General features: G+C 41.7%; 1 protein-coding gene across 1 annotated transcript in view; it reads left to right on the forward strand.

Annotated features, from left to right (window-relative positions):
* The window catches only part of LOC118413499 (tryptophan decarboxylase-like), a 34,121-nt gene extending 16,959 nt beyond the window's left edge, over positions 1-17,162 (forward strand). Inside the window, exon 9 of the mRNA XM_035816940.1 lies at positions 16,443-17,162. Coding sequence (XP_035672833.1) covers positions 16,443-16,726 — 284 coding nt within the window. The 3' untranslated portion in view covers positions 16,727-17,162. The remainder of the gene's footprint in view (positions 1-16,442) is intronic.

Genomic DNA, 17,162 nt, shown 5'->3' on the forward strand with positions numbered 1-17,162 from the left:
AGCAACTAAGGTATAATTAATCAAGTCATCTATCTTGTTACTAAAATGCGGAAAAAGAAGGAGAGCAAAAAAAAAAAAAGAACAAAACTAAGGGAGAAGTCATGCGGATTCAGCCTCCATCCTACTCGGAGGAAACAACAACAGCAACCAAAGGTCTCAACATTTTCTCCCATGTGAAAAAACACCGGATTAATTACAAAATGATTACATTCACCCGTATCTATCAGACTCAGAACGCAAAGCGGGGAAAAATCAATCGGAGATAGAACAAAAATCAGGGACAGTCCATCTCTTGAGTCAAAGGTCCGAAAACATTAGTTTTTTTCACGTCCGGCTGTTGTTCTGGAGACCTGGAAGCTTGGCGTTTAGCGAAGGTCTTCCTTCGCTGTACCACAAACTCCCCCGTTGTGTCGCCTGCCACGCCCTGCTCCAGGTCCTCCTGGCATGTCAACAACACCCGGCGATCCCCACGTGTCGCCCAGATTCTTCCCTCGATCGTAACCCAAACAGCTGACAGGGGATTGTTATCACCTCCATTAGTAATCAACTGTTTTGCTTGGTGGAAAAGCGCCCTACTAGCTGGTGACAAATCGGGACGAATAGAGATGAAAGAACCTTCGCCGTTCTTCTTCCCTTTGAGAGCCTTTCTTGCCTCATAGACCTTCCTTTTGGCTAAGAAAGTTGCGAACTTAACTATGAGGTGTCGGTTTTTCCCTTTTCCGCCCAAATAGTGGATGTTGTCAATTTCCCCCGGCAAAATGTTCACCTGTAGATACTCCTTGACAAATTCAACGAATTTGTTTGGGAGGTCTTTCTAATCGTAAGTGTCTGGGAAGCCCCAAACACGTAAACAGTTCTTCCTAGAATACTGCTCGCTATGGAACTGGCGTGCTTCCAATGATTCGATCTTCCCCTGGAGATTCTTTATCAGTTCATCTTGAGATTTGATTTTTTCTTCGTGACAACAGAGAATATCCCCCATCTTTTTCATGTCGTTTTTCATTTCGTCGAATTTCCCGTTCAGTTTGGTGAAGTTTGTTGCGTTTTCAGCTTTGAGTTCATCTAATTTTATCAATAGAGCCTCCATGTTTACTATCGTTCAGTTTATAGAGGAGTGAGAATAATAAATCAAGTACTCACGACTATTGACGTTGCACTGTAGTACTAGTTTAGAACATGTTTTAAACAATTAGTTGTCCGGTCACGGCAAACCTAGATCTTGAAAGTTGATGCGCCAAAACTTAAATGTTGTCTCGTGCGCCACCTGGTCAGCCACAGTAATTGCGAGAGGGTGGGGGGTCGCTCTGAAACAGACAAATAACAAACCCGGCAGCAAAACTGTGTCCAAAAAGGAATGGACAAGAGATGATGTAGTGGTAATATAACTGTAACAGGTCCAAAATCTGAAAAGAAACTTACCGGCGGGGGCTCCAAAAATGGAGCCCGCTGCGGTGAAATCGCTTGCTAGGACCTATTCTGGAGTAGTCTGCACACTGGCCCTCCCCATTCGATCCTTTCGAGGGCAAATTTTGTCAGCAAAATGAGTTCTTCTCTGGCAAAAAAGGGTCGTAGAAGATGGAATAGACACTCATCTGCAACACTTCACCTCGATTGACGATCGATGGCGAACAAAAAGTACTTAAAAACTGAAGTTTGCAACCCCCAATATGGGAGAGCCTTTCAACCGTGACCGGACCTGGAAGCGCCCTCTTGCGAAATCCCTACAATCCTTTATTTAGGCCCACTTTACACTTCGAATGTCGCCTTGTATGTCGCGATGTCGGGACGGCTTTACTGTGTGCGTGTACACAACAGGGCGGTGGGCGGTGCCCATACTATCATAACCTTTTCTTAACCTTTGAGTAATTTAAAAGAAGACGGGAACATCATATCGTAAATGAAGTAGACATTGTTCCTGTTGTTTGTAGGATTTCTGTTTACCTCAAGCATCTGGGCAACTTATGAGATAGGTAACATCTAACTAGCTCTGATCTCGTACCTTTACATGGTTTGTTTTGCCGCCCAGACGACAGGTATTTCGGCGTGAAATTGGGAGAAAGTTGTCGCTGTTCCGATACCTCCCGGCGTAGTTTACTTTTAATACAAGTTCTTAAGTTGAATATGCAACAATTCATATCGCGGCATGGCAAACGGACCCATACAAGTCAAGACAGCTTGTGCCCGGGCTTGATACTTATAGTCCAAGAAGAGAAACTTGAAAATCGATTCGTACCCCACCCTGTACATAATTAGCCTGGTATCATAGAATGGTTACCGTAGTTTAATGTCTTTTGATCATTTCAAGGTACGGGTATATTGTATTATAGTCCAGATGGTACAGCACGGTTCTATGCCTCTGTATGCAAAATTATGCAAATTAGGCAATCATGCCCCGAATTGAAAACAGGTCTAGGTGAACTGGCTGTGATTCGAATTAAGTGTGAAATGGTTTTCAGGGTGTATCTTTGCTGTATCCATTTTTCCTTAGGAACAGACCTGGGCTGTTGGCTTCTACAACTCTTACGGCGCTTACACCATCGGGAAGTTCTGGGAGAAGCCGTGGGAGCCAACCCTCACCGACAACGTGAAATTCCCAGAGGGTACGGTCGCTTTTAAACTGCTGTTCACCGAGGCGACAGAAGCGGACGTGCCCAGCCTGGCTGGGTCTCCAGTGTGGCAGGCGGCGATCGCTATTCCCGATCCGCCCATTCCCTCAGATGCGTCCGATGGGAAAGCGTTCAAGATACTTTTGGACACCATGAAACCTAAAGACAGAGGGCCCAACCTCTACCCACTCAGGCTCATCCAGGTGGACATTATGGTCAGAGACTCAAGGGCTGACAAAGAGACAGGTACGTCTTAGTTTTTCTGCAGTGCACGGCAAAAAAAGGCAGGAATATGTTTAGGTATCAGTTCACATTTCTCGTCATCTTCTGGTAGAAAATCCCTACATCTAGAGTTGCTGTGTGTCTGACTTTGGGTTTGAATCTTATAGCATACTATGCTTCTGCGTTGAAAATGATGTGATATTTTGTCCCATGAAAAATGGAGGTGTAGTGATTTTTACCTCCATGAAATGTCATGGAGGTTATATTTTACCCAGCGTTTGTGTGTCTGTCTGTCTGTCTGTCTGTCAACAAGACAACTCAAGAACGGCTGGATGGATTGGTTTCATACTTGGTGTGTTAGTGGGGTGCGATGAAAGCTGGAAGTGATTAGATTTTGGGCCCCCTAGCAGCTTCCCTTGGTACTGCAGCGCATCTTCCGGTTTTGCTATCTCGTGTTCTGAACACGCTATGGTCACGATTTTGGAGTGTTAGATAGCTCTTGTGCTCAGGAATAAGTGACATAAGTTTTGCCCCCCTAGTGTCTAGTTTTGGGATAGCAGGGGCATTTTTGTCAAAAACTTCTGAAGAGGATAACTAAAGAAGGGAACAATGGATTTTCATGATTTTTGGTATGTAGGTACCAAATGACAATGTTGTACAAGATAAGATACTAATTATGCAAAATAGGCGTACATTTGCATAATTAATGATAATATTCTATCATAGAAGTTTTTTCGATGTATCTCTTGTCCCGGACATGATATAGTCTTGACATTTGGGTGGTAGAAAGCTTGCAGTGTCATGACAAAGTGGGACAGATTTCAGCCCCCTAACATGTAATTTCGGAACTGCAGGGGCCCGTTTTGTCAACACATTCCAAAGAGGATAACTGCAGAAAGGATTGACGGATTGGCATCATTTTAGGGGTGCAGGTAGCTTAGGCAAAGGTGTTCATAATACATGTTATGCAAATGAGGACCTTATTTGCATAATTAATGAGGAAATTGTATAATACCATTATTAGCAATAACTGGACTTCAAGAAATGTAACACTTATTAATTATGATAGATGGAATATAAGCAGATACCAAATATGGTAATGAGGAACTTATTTGCATAATTTATGTAAAAATCGCAAAGCCGCTTTATGTCGAATGATTGGAATTTTATACTTGTGACATGTGTACGTTAGTCAATGATGAACAACACCACGCATAAATTATGTTAATGTATTAGTCAATTGCATGAAATTTACAAAAGCTCTAAATTTTCATGGAGGTATGAGGTCGCCGAACTCTTGTTTTTTGTCTTTCTGCCTCTGTGTGTGAGACGCTAAGAAACACAGAATACATTTGGTTGGATTATGACGATATTTGGTATCATGGCAGGTCTTCCGGAGACAAACAGAGATCAATTTTAGCCTCCACGGCAGGTTCTCTGTGCCTTTTTTTTCTTCTTTTTTTGGCTCATCATACGGCTTTGCTGGCCATTTGTTTCACACAGGGTCGCTTGTATAAAGAAATGGTCATCAAAAGTGTACGAAAAAAGACCCGGAGAGCCTGCTATGGAGGCTAGATCAATGTTGATAATGCGCCTCCTGACAGCCTATTCTGGCACTACAGCAGAACGTCCGTTTTTTTAGCTTCTTTTCTCTGATGGCAGATAAATTTTACTGTCAGAAGTGACTACAGTTCTACACGTACCTTGATACAGCTCATTCGACACAAGTTATGCTTCAAATTTCAACCGCACCCAGTCTCCTTTGTTATGGCACAGCCTAAGGGGGTCACGCAACAATTACTGAATTAGCCACTGTGCCTAGATCAAATAAAAACAAGACCTTAAACCATTGAAAAGCCTTTCCTGTTGGGATTTTATGTTAAATCTGGGCAGTTTGGGAGTGTCTGCGGTAGGAAAGCCCCTATACTTGTGAATCAGTTGTAAAAAAAATGACCTTTTTCCATCTCAGGGGATTTTGCACCCCATGACATAGTGGTATCATCGCCAGATAGCTATTTTTAGCCTTAAGGACCAATCCAAGGGCTCTGATTAGGGGGAGTCTATCTGCAAACTAGCCGTATATAAATTCTTGCAAAAGGGGTTAATGAGAGTGCACAGAGTGGGCTAGCTTTTGAGGGTAAGTTTGTATGGCTTGAAATTTTAATTCTTGAGATTATGACACATTTTTTCCTCCACTTCCCCAAAGGATTACATGTATTACGGGTTAATTTGTAACTCTGTGGTCACCCCTAAGGAATTAGAGAAGGTTTTTTGACCTAGCTCCATGAAAAATTGAGGTATTGCTTTTGGTGTGTCTTTGTGTCTGACTGTCTGTCTGTCTGACTGTCTGTCTGTCTGTCTGTGTTTCTGCATAAATGTGGTCAGTATAACTCTAGAACCCCTTGATGGATTCTAATGATATTTGGTATGTGGGAAAGTGTTGGAAAGACGAAAGTCAGGGTCGATTTTGGGCCCCCCTACTGCAGCAGATACAGATTTTTTGTATCTTTTGACGTGGACATGCTATGGTTTTGATTTTTTTGATGGCAGACAGCTTGCGATGTAAGAAAGAAGTGATGTATGTTTGGACCCCCTAGCAGCTTGCTCTGGAACTGCAGGAGCATTCTAGTCAAAATCTTCCAAGGAACATAACAGAACATAGGAACGACACATTTCCATGATATTTAGCATGCAAGTATTTTGGCAGAGATGTGCATATTGAAATGCAAATTATGCAAATTTGGACAAAAGTTACATGATTAATGAGGAAAATCTATATTTACAGTGTTTCCATTAGAAGATTGAAATACATGTAACGTGTAAATCGTGGCAGCTGGAAAATTAGCAGATACGAATTATGCAAATAACTCCCTAATTTGCACAATTACTGTGAACGTGTCATCATTATTGTGTACATGTAGTAAATGATTGTATTGTCAACATTATGACCTGTGTAAGTTATTGAAAGGTGTATATTACCAGGCATAAATCATACAGATGCGCAAATCTTTTGCATTATCAGAATAGTTCATGGCGGCATGAGGTCTCCGAACTCTTGTTTACTATGAGAAGGCTGGATATCGATCTTTGCCATTCTTGTTTTGATTGACGGAAAAATTTGATATCTGATTGTCGACTGCGATTCTTCCCTTAATCAGGGTGGGTGTTCGGAACGTTCATGTATCACAAGGACCATGGCACGAAAACCAAGGACAAGTGGCGGCGCCTGGTGCCCCTGTGCCTGCAGTGGGGGAACGATCCGGACCTCACACCGGAACGGTACTACGAGCACGGCAAACGGCCGACTGAAACTTGGACCAACCCACTCGTAAAGGAAAAAGGCCTCCTAGCACGTAAGTAGATAACAGCAGCATTGCATGCATTTTGTGGTATACTTTTTAACGTCTATGCATTTGTTACCTTCGTCAGAAGGTAATTTTTCGGTGCTGTATGTGATTAGCTCGTTGGCTACTGGCTCTCAGCCGGTGGTGAATCCTTATGGTGTTTGTCAGGTGTGTGTGGTGTGTGTGTGTGTGTGTGTGAGTGAGTGTGTGTGTGTGTGTGTGTGTGTTTTTGTGCGTGTGTTTGTGTGTGTGTGTGTGTGTGTGTGTGTGTGTGTGTGTGTGTGTGTGTGTGAACGTAAATTTTGGATATATTTCTATCTTTTTAAGGTACCTACATGTACTTTTGAACTTTTGGTGGCAAATATCTTTTGACGTTAGGCCATGTTTATTTGATAATATGGATGAAATCCACTCGTCAAAAAGTTTTCAACCATGCTGTAAATCACACAAATTAGGAAACGTATACTAATGTTACAGAACGCCCAAGTCAATTTCTAGCCCAAAGATTCAAAAGCTGATGTGAAAGAACAAAAAAGGAAGAATTTATTATTTGGAATACCATGCTATCAGAGTGTAATCATTTATTCAACCTTCTTGACCACTTAGATCTCATAATGTAGGAAACTTTTTTTTTGGGGGGGGGGACTTTTTTTATTCGCGTGCTCGCATCAGTTTGGGGGTTTACAGATGATGCCATCCATATGTCAAATCAGCGAATTTTAGGTTTTCTTCAAACTCACATCGCTATACCGCTCAATTGCCGGTTTCCAAGTCTTTCTTCAACAACAGTTTCTTGCCTTGGATTGCCAAACTATGAAACTCTCTCGACTACGACTGTTTCCCTCCTGTCTACAACTTGTCAGCCTTCAAAACAAATGTCCACCGCTATCTCCGTGTACAATCATTTCCAAATTCTTAGTGAATTGCCTTAAAGTGGTCTAATTGTGCCCTCGTTAAAAAAAAAACACATTTCTTTTTTTTAATGTTTTTTTAGCGGGCCGTCCCTACCTTGGCTATCTCGAACGAGCCAACGGGATTGTGGACAACTTCATATCCTGCTGTGCCTCCTGCCATTCCACGGCGTCCATTCCAACGTTCCCGAAGACGGTGACCCCATCGAAACCGGATCTGGTCCCCAACACGATGGATTGGTTCAAGAACAGGCATGCAGGGGAGCCGTTCGAAGAAGGTGGAAAGTCTCTGGATTATTCCCTGCAGCTGGATTCCGGGCTGAGCGGATACTTTGAATGGGTGAAAAGCAAACCAAAACCGAAGTAATTTTAAACTTTCCGGGGTCATCCGGGGTCATTGCACCAAAACGAGGCTAGCAAGGCAACCGTTGTATCACACTTCAGTATAGATATAGGCCATCTTCAGTGGAAGTTTTCCCCTCTAACTTGAAATACTGTAGAATATGTGCCTGTCACGTGTAGAAAATATTTTCTTCCTACATTTTGAATTCCATTTCGTCAATTTTTATTCATTTCTCACAGTTTTTGGTGGGTGAATTGGTAGTACGGTTGTCAAGTCCCAGCAGTTTTTATAACTTTGCAATACAGTCCGTACAAAGTTTTTTTTGTTGTTTTTTCTATATTTCTGAGGTGTGCTTTATAAGAATCTAACAGCGCAAGCAACTGAGTAACAAAAAATGGCTACTTGTATTCATACTACATAGTATAAAAGGCTACGCATAATAGAGATATGACTTTTGACAACAGAGGAATCTTTTCAATTCAATCTTTTTAGTATAGATGTAACATTAGTCAGTAGTGGTTAGGCAAAGTGTACCAATATCAAATTAGAATCTGATATATCATATCAATATATATATCGATCTGATACATATGGAAGTTCGTTTGATTCATTGATGTAATATTAGCCCATATCTGTTTTGTTTCTCCCTTCTGTCAAAAGCAAAGTAGTGAGTGGAATTGAAAATACCTGTGACGTATGCGTACATACTCATTTTTTAATCAACGTTATGAAAGCTGAGTGATACCATTCGCATGCCACATGTGCAGAAACATGTAACAGATCTAGTTCAGTCTCCAAGCAAGTCTATCGGAGCAAAGACAGTATCCAAAGGGTAAACAATGTTTAACTGGGCAAAAGGATCTGCATGCACTAAACGAAGAGTGGCATTAATTTTGTTGATAATGAATGAAGACCTTTCTTGTACATACATACCCATTGGGTTAAGTACAGGTCGCAACAAAAGATACATGAAATACATTATACAATGAATCTGCATTACACAAGAATCGTATTCTACTGTGCGAATCTTTGTGACATTAAATAATAGGAACAGATATGATTTATAAGTAAAGGTAAAGCTGTAAATTCATAAATGATTTAAATTTGTCTATATTTACTGAGTTTTCAATAATGGTGTTGCTACCAGAAAATGCAAATATTCGTGCACGTTGTACTAATACAAATTGGATGCTAATAGCCTCTGTTAAACCCAAGTACATGCAGATCTGTGTGTTCTATAGTTCGCCCCAAATCTATACAAGCCAGTTAATCTATATAATCTATAGAAAACAGTTAATTTCACATCGAATAAACGCACACTTTGGTCAATTGCACTGGATTCCCAATAGTGTCGGCAGTCAAATTTGTCCCAGCATTAGACAGGACACTGCTTTAGGCTGACCCGCGATGACGTGTCACAGTGCACAGTACGCTGTAACGTAATACACAGTATACGGTCCAACTGCCCAACAAAACATGGCATCATTGTACAAGCCGGATAATTGCACGAAATACGCTGGCAAATTGGGTGTGGAATCAAACGGCTTCTACTTTTAATACTTGTGGGTGAATTTATGCACCACGGTGGTATATTATAACGTAGGATTTACATATCACGGTGTTTGGTGAGATTTAGGATGTGACTTGCATAACACGTTTTGTCAAAAATACACATAAATTCTAACCGGTGTCTTTTGCATAGAAAAAAATTCCTATCGACACAGACGGTAAAGTTAGTATTTTACCTTACCGACCGAAGTTTGATACACATGTTAAACCTGGGTAAATCGAGAAGGGTCTTGCAGGTTCTCAGGGGCACAACGTCGAGGGCACGACAAGTATCAAACTCGGGACCATAAGGTACCAAACCCAACACTCTATCAGTTGTGCCACACACGACGCCACGAAACCATGTGATATTTGACAGCTGCCCTTCAAAGTTGTATCATCAGATGGTTGAAGGTCCAAGTCTTCAACACGCTTCAAGATATAGGGGTGACCGCGGGCAACGGGATGTCTTACATTGATAATACTTGAGGGCAATGACCACTTATACGCAGCCAAAGAAGGCCCAGTTTTAGTCCATACAGCATTCAGCCTATTCAAGACTTGCAGCAGCACTTTCCATGGGAAATGTAGGAGAAATTTCATATTGATGAGACGGTGTTGTGTGCAGGCTTTCAGATTTGGTCAAGAAACCAGGTTTTGGTCCATTTTTAGGCCTGTGCGGACCCCTACTATGAATTGGTCAGTCCCTAACTACAGTCATCAGAAACCAAAATGGCGGCAAATTTGAAAGCAGCGATAAACTCCACTGGTCAGATTTTTTTATCAGACTTTATGGAAACTTAAGATATCGGGCTGCAGTGTGGGGTTAGTTTTTTATGACCTGGAATGTTCGGGGATGATATTATGACACCCTGAACTTGCCAATTTTTACATTATCGCTAGTACGGATTGCCATTGGCGTTCACTCTCCTTGAGGGACAGGTTTACAGCCACCATACATCCGTACCTGATGCCCGTGGATATTGTTTGATAGATCGATCCAGCGATTGATTGATTGTGAACACATGTAGAAAAGCACATCTATACCATTAACAATGGTCACAATGATAAATAGGTATGATACTAATTCTGTACATGACACCGATGAATGCTTGTAAATATACATTTGAGACACCTGACCATGAAATATATTTGACAGCAGCTCATCAAAAACCTTTCACCAGTTCATTGTACATATATCATCACTTGGGGGAAAATGTATCTGTTACAAGAGTCGATGTTAATACTACCAAACGCAAATCATCAGAGGGCATAAGGTGTGCATTGCTAATGACAAAGTAATTGTTGGCTTATGGTCGTAAAATTGGTGCCCTGCCCTGTAGTCTACACAAAGTATTAGTGAAAGGCATGCAATTTGTGTATGGGACCGTGTGGCGCAGCGGGACCGTGTTCGCCTCGTGACCGAGAGGTTGCGGGTTCGATTCCGGCTGCCGTTTACCGATCTTGTGCCCTTGGGAAAGGCACTTTACACGACTTTCCTCACTTTACTCATGTGAGTACATAGCTTCGGCTAGGACCGCCCTATTGGGTCAGTTAGTCCTCACTCATAGTGAGCAATTGGGCTGGTCTCAATCATGATGTTCCTGACCTGGGGCGAAGAGATGCTGTTACAAAGTATTAGTAAGTATTAGTAAAGTATTAGCAAAAGACCTTCATTCCGTATTACGTAGCCTCGGGCTACTTCAAAACCTGCAGAGCAACTATATTGTCATGTTAACCAACTCAGTGTCCTGGCGGCTTGTGCGGTGTCATCATATCTGTTCAGCAGGTGAGTACAGACTTGAATTATTACCTGTCCATTCACACTACATGATAAAGATACAGAACAAGCAGGTCATTAACATCTGTTAGGTCATTGTTTGCTCCTGTACTAGTTCTAGACCGTTCAAGCGGTATTGTTCAATTCAATTCTTTGTAAACAATATTGCAAACGGCATGTAAGGAGATATATCAGCTCTGAGACGTTGACATTTACATATAAAACACACACGTACATAATTTATACCACTGATATGACAGGAAACTATTATTCAAAGATGGCGTCTACAGTAAAGTTGTACAGTTTGATTTTTTTGAGCAATGAAGAAAAGAATCCGTTCTTGCTCGGTGTTTGGAGTCTGTCTGTTTCTCAGTGTGCGTCATTTAGCTGTCCTAGAAAGGAGGGCAAAGTCGATTTAAGGGATAATCTTTTATCATCTCTTGGAAGAGTTTGACGGCGGCTGCCTCGCACCTTAACTTGAGGAGGGGTTAGGTCAAGCACGTGGCGTCTATCTCTTCGACTTATATATTCGCAGAGGTCTCGTTTCATACGAAAGGCACCTAAATCTACGGCGCCATTTTGATTTCTTTGGAATGCAAAGAGTCTACCAAAGGTCATGAAAGGACATGTCCTCAGGAACAGTCAAACCAGACAAAACCAACTCACCCATGCACAAGCCACATTAGAGCAGTCCAGTGCATGTTCGCGAAGAAACAGACCCCAGCACTAATTAAGTTATATGTTCACTCTGTCTTAGCGGTATAGATTCAGATAACATATACGAGGGGCGTTCAAGAAGTAATCCACCTGACCCACTTCCAGTTGTCTGATCTAGATGAAATTTTGCATATGTAATGATTCATATCTCTATGGGTTATGTTGCAAAAAACAGCTCTGAACTAATTTTGGTTTTTGATTTAAAGGTGTTTGAACTGAGTCAGGTGTGAAATGGACCAGGTGTGAAATGGAGCCAGTTGAGTGTCGCGCAGTGATCCGGTTTTTGCATTTGAAAGGACGCATACCAAATGAGACTTTTGATGAAATAAAAGAAACTTATGGTGATGATTCCCCATCATATGACCTTGTAAAACGCTGGCATTGTGAATTCAAACATGGCCGGAAGTCTGTGGAAACAGCTCCCAGACCTGGTCGTCCCTCTTCTGCCATTGATGAGGCATCTGTTGCAGGACCAACCTGGGGCGTCCTACAAAAACGGTGTACAGAGCTGCATCAAACGATGGTAGAAATGCATAACTCTGGGTGATTCCTATGAAGAGAAAGACTAATAACTGCACCAAGTTTCATTAATCTCCTCCTTTGGGAAATGGGTCAGGTGGATTACTTCTTGAACGCCCCTCGTACATTCGCCAAAAACCCCTCATACTTTCGATTGACATTATGAATTACTGCACAAGTTGTTCTTACTTTCATCAATTTTTATTATACCAGTTGATTATTTTCTGTACCCAAATAAGTTAATTTTACAAGTTGTGTCCAGTACACTTTACTTACTATGTATAGCTTACTTGTAATAAGTATCAAACTCTCTTTATTTATAATTAATTGTATATCTGTTCTAAACATGTGAATTGTCTTTATTGTAATAATTAAAATCAATCAATCTTCCTCAAACGATCCGTTTTACGTACGTATTAGAGAAGTGAGGTTTGTCACCAAGAATACGATCGTCATTTTTTTCTTCCAGCCAATAATAGAAAGAATGGAGAAGATACAGCCAACCCAAGAAGACAACCTTCATCAGACTTTAATGGATCTGAAGGTGAAAACCTCTGTTTTAGAGGTTCCACAGGTGGAGCGGGAAAAGATGACCAGTAGGACCATGGAGATGGTCAACACGTATGATGACAACATCAGAAACCTGACCTGGGGACCGGTCAAGACGGCGGACCAGGGAAGTCTGCCAGTCATCGGTGAAATTGAGGAAGATCCATCTGAATATGGTATTTCAAAATATTATTTTCATTTTTCATACTTTTGTGTGTATACGCCATATAATAAGCAAACAAATATTGGTATTGGAACGAGCTTACTTTTATTCATACGATTTTCCTTAATCAAGGAACAGATAAACTTTTGCAAAGCAGCCCGTCTTAATCTTCATAAAGATAGTAAACAAAGGGAATAATGAATCTTACTAAATTCAAAGTTATCGTGAATTAGCCATTGGTAACTATTGCAGGGCTTCTAATGCTTGTATGTCATAACATGTAATGAAATTACAACCAAGAGAAGCCCTGTAACACTGCAATAGTAACCTAAACCATTAATTCAAAGATCTCTACACAGATTTGGTCATGCAAGACTTCAATGCCCACTTGGCAAATGGTGGAATAAACCCGGGCCATCCGACTATGTTCGGTTTTGTTCCCTGCGGCCATGGAACATATCCCGCAGCCATGGGTGCCTTCATACCGGTGACCTTTGCTACATACTCAGGTATGGCGGATGTTGTGTATCTTGGGCTCTCAATCTTCACCAGTTAGGCTTAGGTCCCAATTGGAAAAAAAGGCAATTTCTGACAGGCCGTTTTGGGGCACTCTCGAGTCTGACCACTCTCGGGGTATTTTTTGGGCCCGGCCGGGTACCGGGTTGAATTTAAGTCTGACTTAAGATCCCACAACCCGGAAACAAATAGACGCCGTGACCTTCCCGTGGGGAACACCGGGGGGGGGGGGGGGGTATATCCGGAAGTCCACTGGGACGAATCTGTGGCGTTCGGGGCCCAGTCGTGGCTATATCTCTGACGGGAACCGGTGCACACAAATATACATCTTGAAACACTTTTAGTTTGGTTGCAACGAAGACATTCGACAATTTTAGCTAATTAGAGCTATGGATGGTACTAGGCAAGGTAAGGTAAAGCTACAATATTCAGGTTAGTCAAAATAACCAGAGTACATTTAAAAACAGGAATCCATTGGAAGAGCACATCAATTGTTGAGATGGAGAACAAGCTGATCACGTGGGTGGCAGACTTGTTCGGGTACCCCGCTGGGCATGCCGGGAACATCTCATCAGGAGGTTCTCTCGCTACGCTCACAGCGTTAGCTGTCGCACGGGACAGCAGGGAGCTGAAAGCCGCAGACTTTCACAGGTTTCTGATCGTTTAACACCCTACATTCTGTCATTGACATTGTAGATTCTCCACTTGTAAATGTGAAGCAAATATCCCTGGCGTACCAGCCTCCTATCCGCCCTTCTTGCTGCGTTACAACTGGTCATTCTTCATCCAATCAGCTTATGATAAAGAGCTAGAGGCAACGTTATTCCCTACAAAACTGAAGGGGAGTATCTGATTGGCTGGCAGCTGGCCGGAGATACTACCGCTGCCAGATTGCAGGAGGGCACGCCAAGGCCTTTGCTTCACATTAAAATTGACGTTTTTTTCTGATTATGTAATCTATTTCAGAGGAATTGGCTGTTTTAATAATATTTTGCTTTCTTTATTCAATGTACAAGATTAGGGATGAACGAAAACAACTGTACAAAACAGATGAAAATTATTATGTCTATTGTTATGTCTCTCCATAGATGTGTGATCTATTGTAGCGAGTTTGCCCATTACTCGGTACAGAAGGGACTTCGCGCCGTGGGGTTGAGGGAAGCCATTCTTAGGACAGTTCCAGTCGACAAGTCGCTCAAGATGACAGCATCGGGTCTTGAGAGGCAGATCATAGAAGATACGAAAGTAAGACACGTCCTTGAAAAAAACTAAGTACTCTTTAAAGAACTACAAAATGTTTCAAGCAAAGGCAATATTGCATGTTTATGGACATTTTCTGACTTTTTCATTCAGATGCTAAAAGGAGCCGACCAATCGTTTCTGAAAAGGGACGATACCGACTTCCTTCCACCTTTGACCCATTGCTTACGTCACATGTCCGTGATGTCACGTGGTCTAAACAGGCGGGACATATCAGTCATACTAAAGACGACCAGATGAATATTACATAAGCAGTCTTGCTAACCCTACCATGTGACTGACTTGGCAGTAAACAGAAACAGAACAATTATAGTTTTTTTTCCCATCTACCAACGTTGGCTCTCTGACGGTACATTGCCTTGCACATGTATGATTATAATATCTAATCAATTGCCTACCCAGACCGGCTTGTTGCCCTTCCTGGTGGCGGCAACTGTGGGCACCACGCTGACCGGAAGTGTGGACCCTGTGAACGACATCGCTGACGTGTGTGACCGTCACCAACTCTGGCTCCACGTTGATGCCGCGTATGGAGGGTTCTTCGCTCTGTGTGACGAAGTGAAACAGCTGTTTGCTGGTGTTGAGCGGAGCGATTCCATTGTAGTTAATCCACACAAAGGTGCGTATTTATTTATATTTATAAAGAAAAGGAACCAATTCTAATTTTACGTCTAATGCTTGAGAGACCATCGGTGGTTTGCCATTAATGTATACACGTGAAATGTTTTCATACAAGATTTCGTGACTAGGGCCTTGGTCACACTTCGGTCACTCGATCGTAAAGCAATCGTGAATGTACAATGTAAAATTCAAGATTACATGTACATGTCGTGTATATGATGAGAAGACAATTGTCCAGGATTGGCATCAGAGGTTGATCAAATCACAGCATGTTTGGAATTCTACATCAAAACCGTACCTCGGCCTGCAACGAATGTGGCCGTATAGTAAGCAACTACCCTTCTGTATCTATACATAAGAATATTACCCTTTGATTATAATGATCATTATCATCGTATTCATTTTAGGGTTGTTTGTGCCCTGTGGCGTTGGCGTTCTGGTGGTGAAAGACGGAAAGAAGCTCCAACAGTGTTGTTCCATGGATCACACACCTACCTACTTCAGGGGAGCTCCAATGTTTTCAGCTGAACATCTGTCTCCATCTGAACTCTCCTTTGAACTCACCAGGCCTTTTAGGTAAAAGTATCCTTTACTCGTTCAAAGCTATATATTTTCTTAACCGCATATCATAGTTTAGTCATAACCATCGAAAGAGACGCAGAAAAAAATGCTAAACTTGAAGGTGATCTCGGAATAGACTACGCTCTCAGTCAAGCTAGAATATAAGTCAAAATCATTGAATTTCCCACAACTTTCCTGGTGTATATATTACCTCTTAAGTCCTTGGGCTACAGAGCTACGAAATCATTAACAGCGGTGGTTGTTTAACTACCATTATCTTTAAACTAAAAAGGAACAAATCGACACTATTAGACATAATTTATACTCGTGACCATCTAATACGAAGCGAGCACTATCCGTCAGGATATTGCACTGGTTGAATTAAGCTGACAGTGTGCTCAACAACAGATTTTTAGTTGGTATAGCATAAAAATTGTCTTCTTCACAGAGGTGCTAAGATGTGGCTTCCACTGAAAATGTTTGGTGTTGGGGTTTTCCGTGAGGCACTGAAAGAGAAACTTCTACTGGCACGGTACTTCTACGGGAAACTGAAAGGTAATATGAAACTTCCCACTTCCGTCAATGCATTATCATTATTTCTAGCATGGATTTCTAGGGTGTTTTCTGGAAAGAACTTTGATTGCTGAGCGATTATGTTTATCAATATCTCACGCCTTCAGCCATCTCTGCTGGTGGTTTTAGATTATATGAATCATGATTTAGATTTTATTATGTTGCTCTTATTCTTCGTCAATAAAATCACGCACTTGTTCTCCGCACAGGAACGGGTCAGTTCGAGCTACCACTGGAGCCGGAACTGTCCGTGGTCCTGTTCCGTGCTACAGCGCCACCTGGCGTCAACATCAACAACTTCAACCAACAGCTCTTGGACGGCCTGAATTCTGACGGAAAAATCTTCATGACGCCCGCCGTACTTTCCGATCAGTTTTACCTGCGTGTCTGTGTCCTGTGCTTCAGGACCCACATTGATCATATTGATCTTTGCTTCTCTTTGATCCAAGAGAAACGTCTGTATCTTTTGGAGTCACTTCGTTGTGATGCTTAAACTTTCATTGTATGGTTATCGATATGGCGTTTTGAAAAGGGGGTAGATGACGAAAATGTCCACTTTCTGAGTTGTAGCCAGATAGAGTCTGAAAAAGACCCTTTCATTTGTAGTTTTAGTTTAGAAATTATAGAGATTTGATATTTCCAAAGTTATAATCTTTAGTCCTAAGGGATGATATATTGTGTAGCAAACAAATGTAGGAATTTGATCAACTTTTATGTATCCCATTAGGTGGCTAGAGTGAATAGCTAGGTTAACCAGGTGATGGATTTTTTTTAACATTCTAACTTTCTGAAATGCCCCCCCCCCCCCGCGCTAACACGTGTCTGTCATAAACGTTGCACAATGGTGAATGCAACCGAGGATATCGTGGATACTTTAACTAGTGCTAAGGAATAAGGCAACGAGGAATAAAAAAAACCTTGTATCCAAA

This window comes from Branchiostoma floridae, chromosome 4 (genome assembly GCF_000003815.2).
Source record: "Branchiostoma floridae strain S238N-H82 chromosome 4, Bfl_VNyyK, whole genome shotgun sequence".
Taxonomy (NCBI): Eukaryota; Metazoa; Chordata; class Leptocardii; order Amphioxiformes; family Branchiostomatidae; genus Branchiostoma; species Branchiostoma floridae.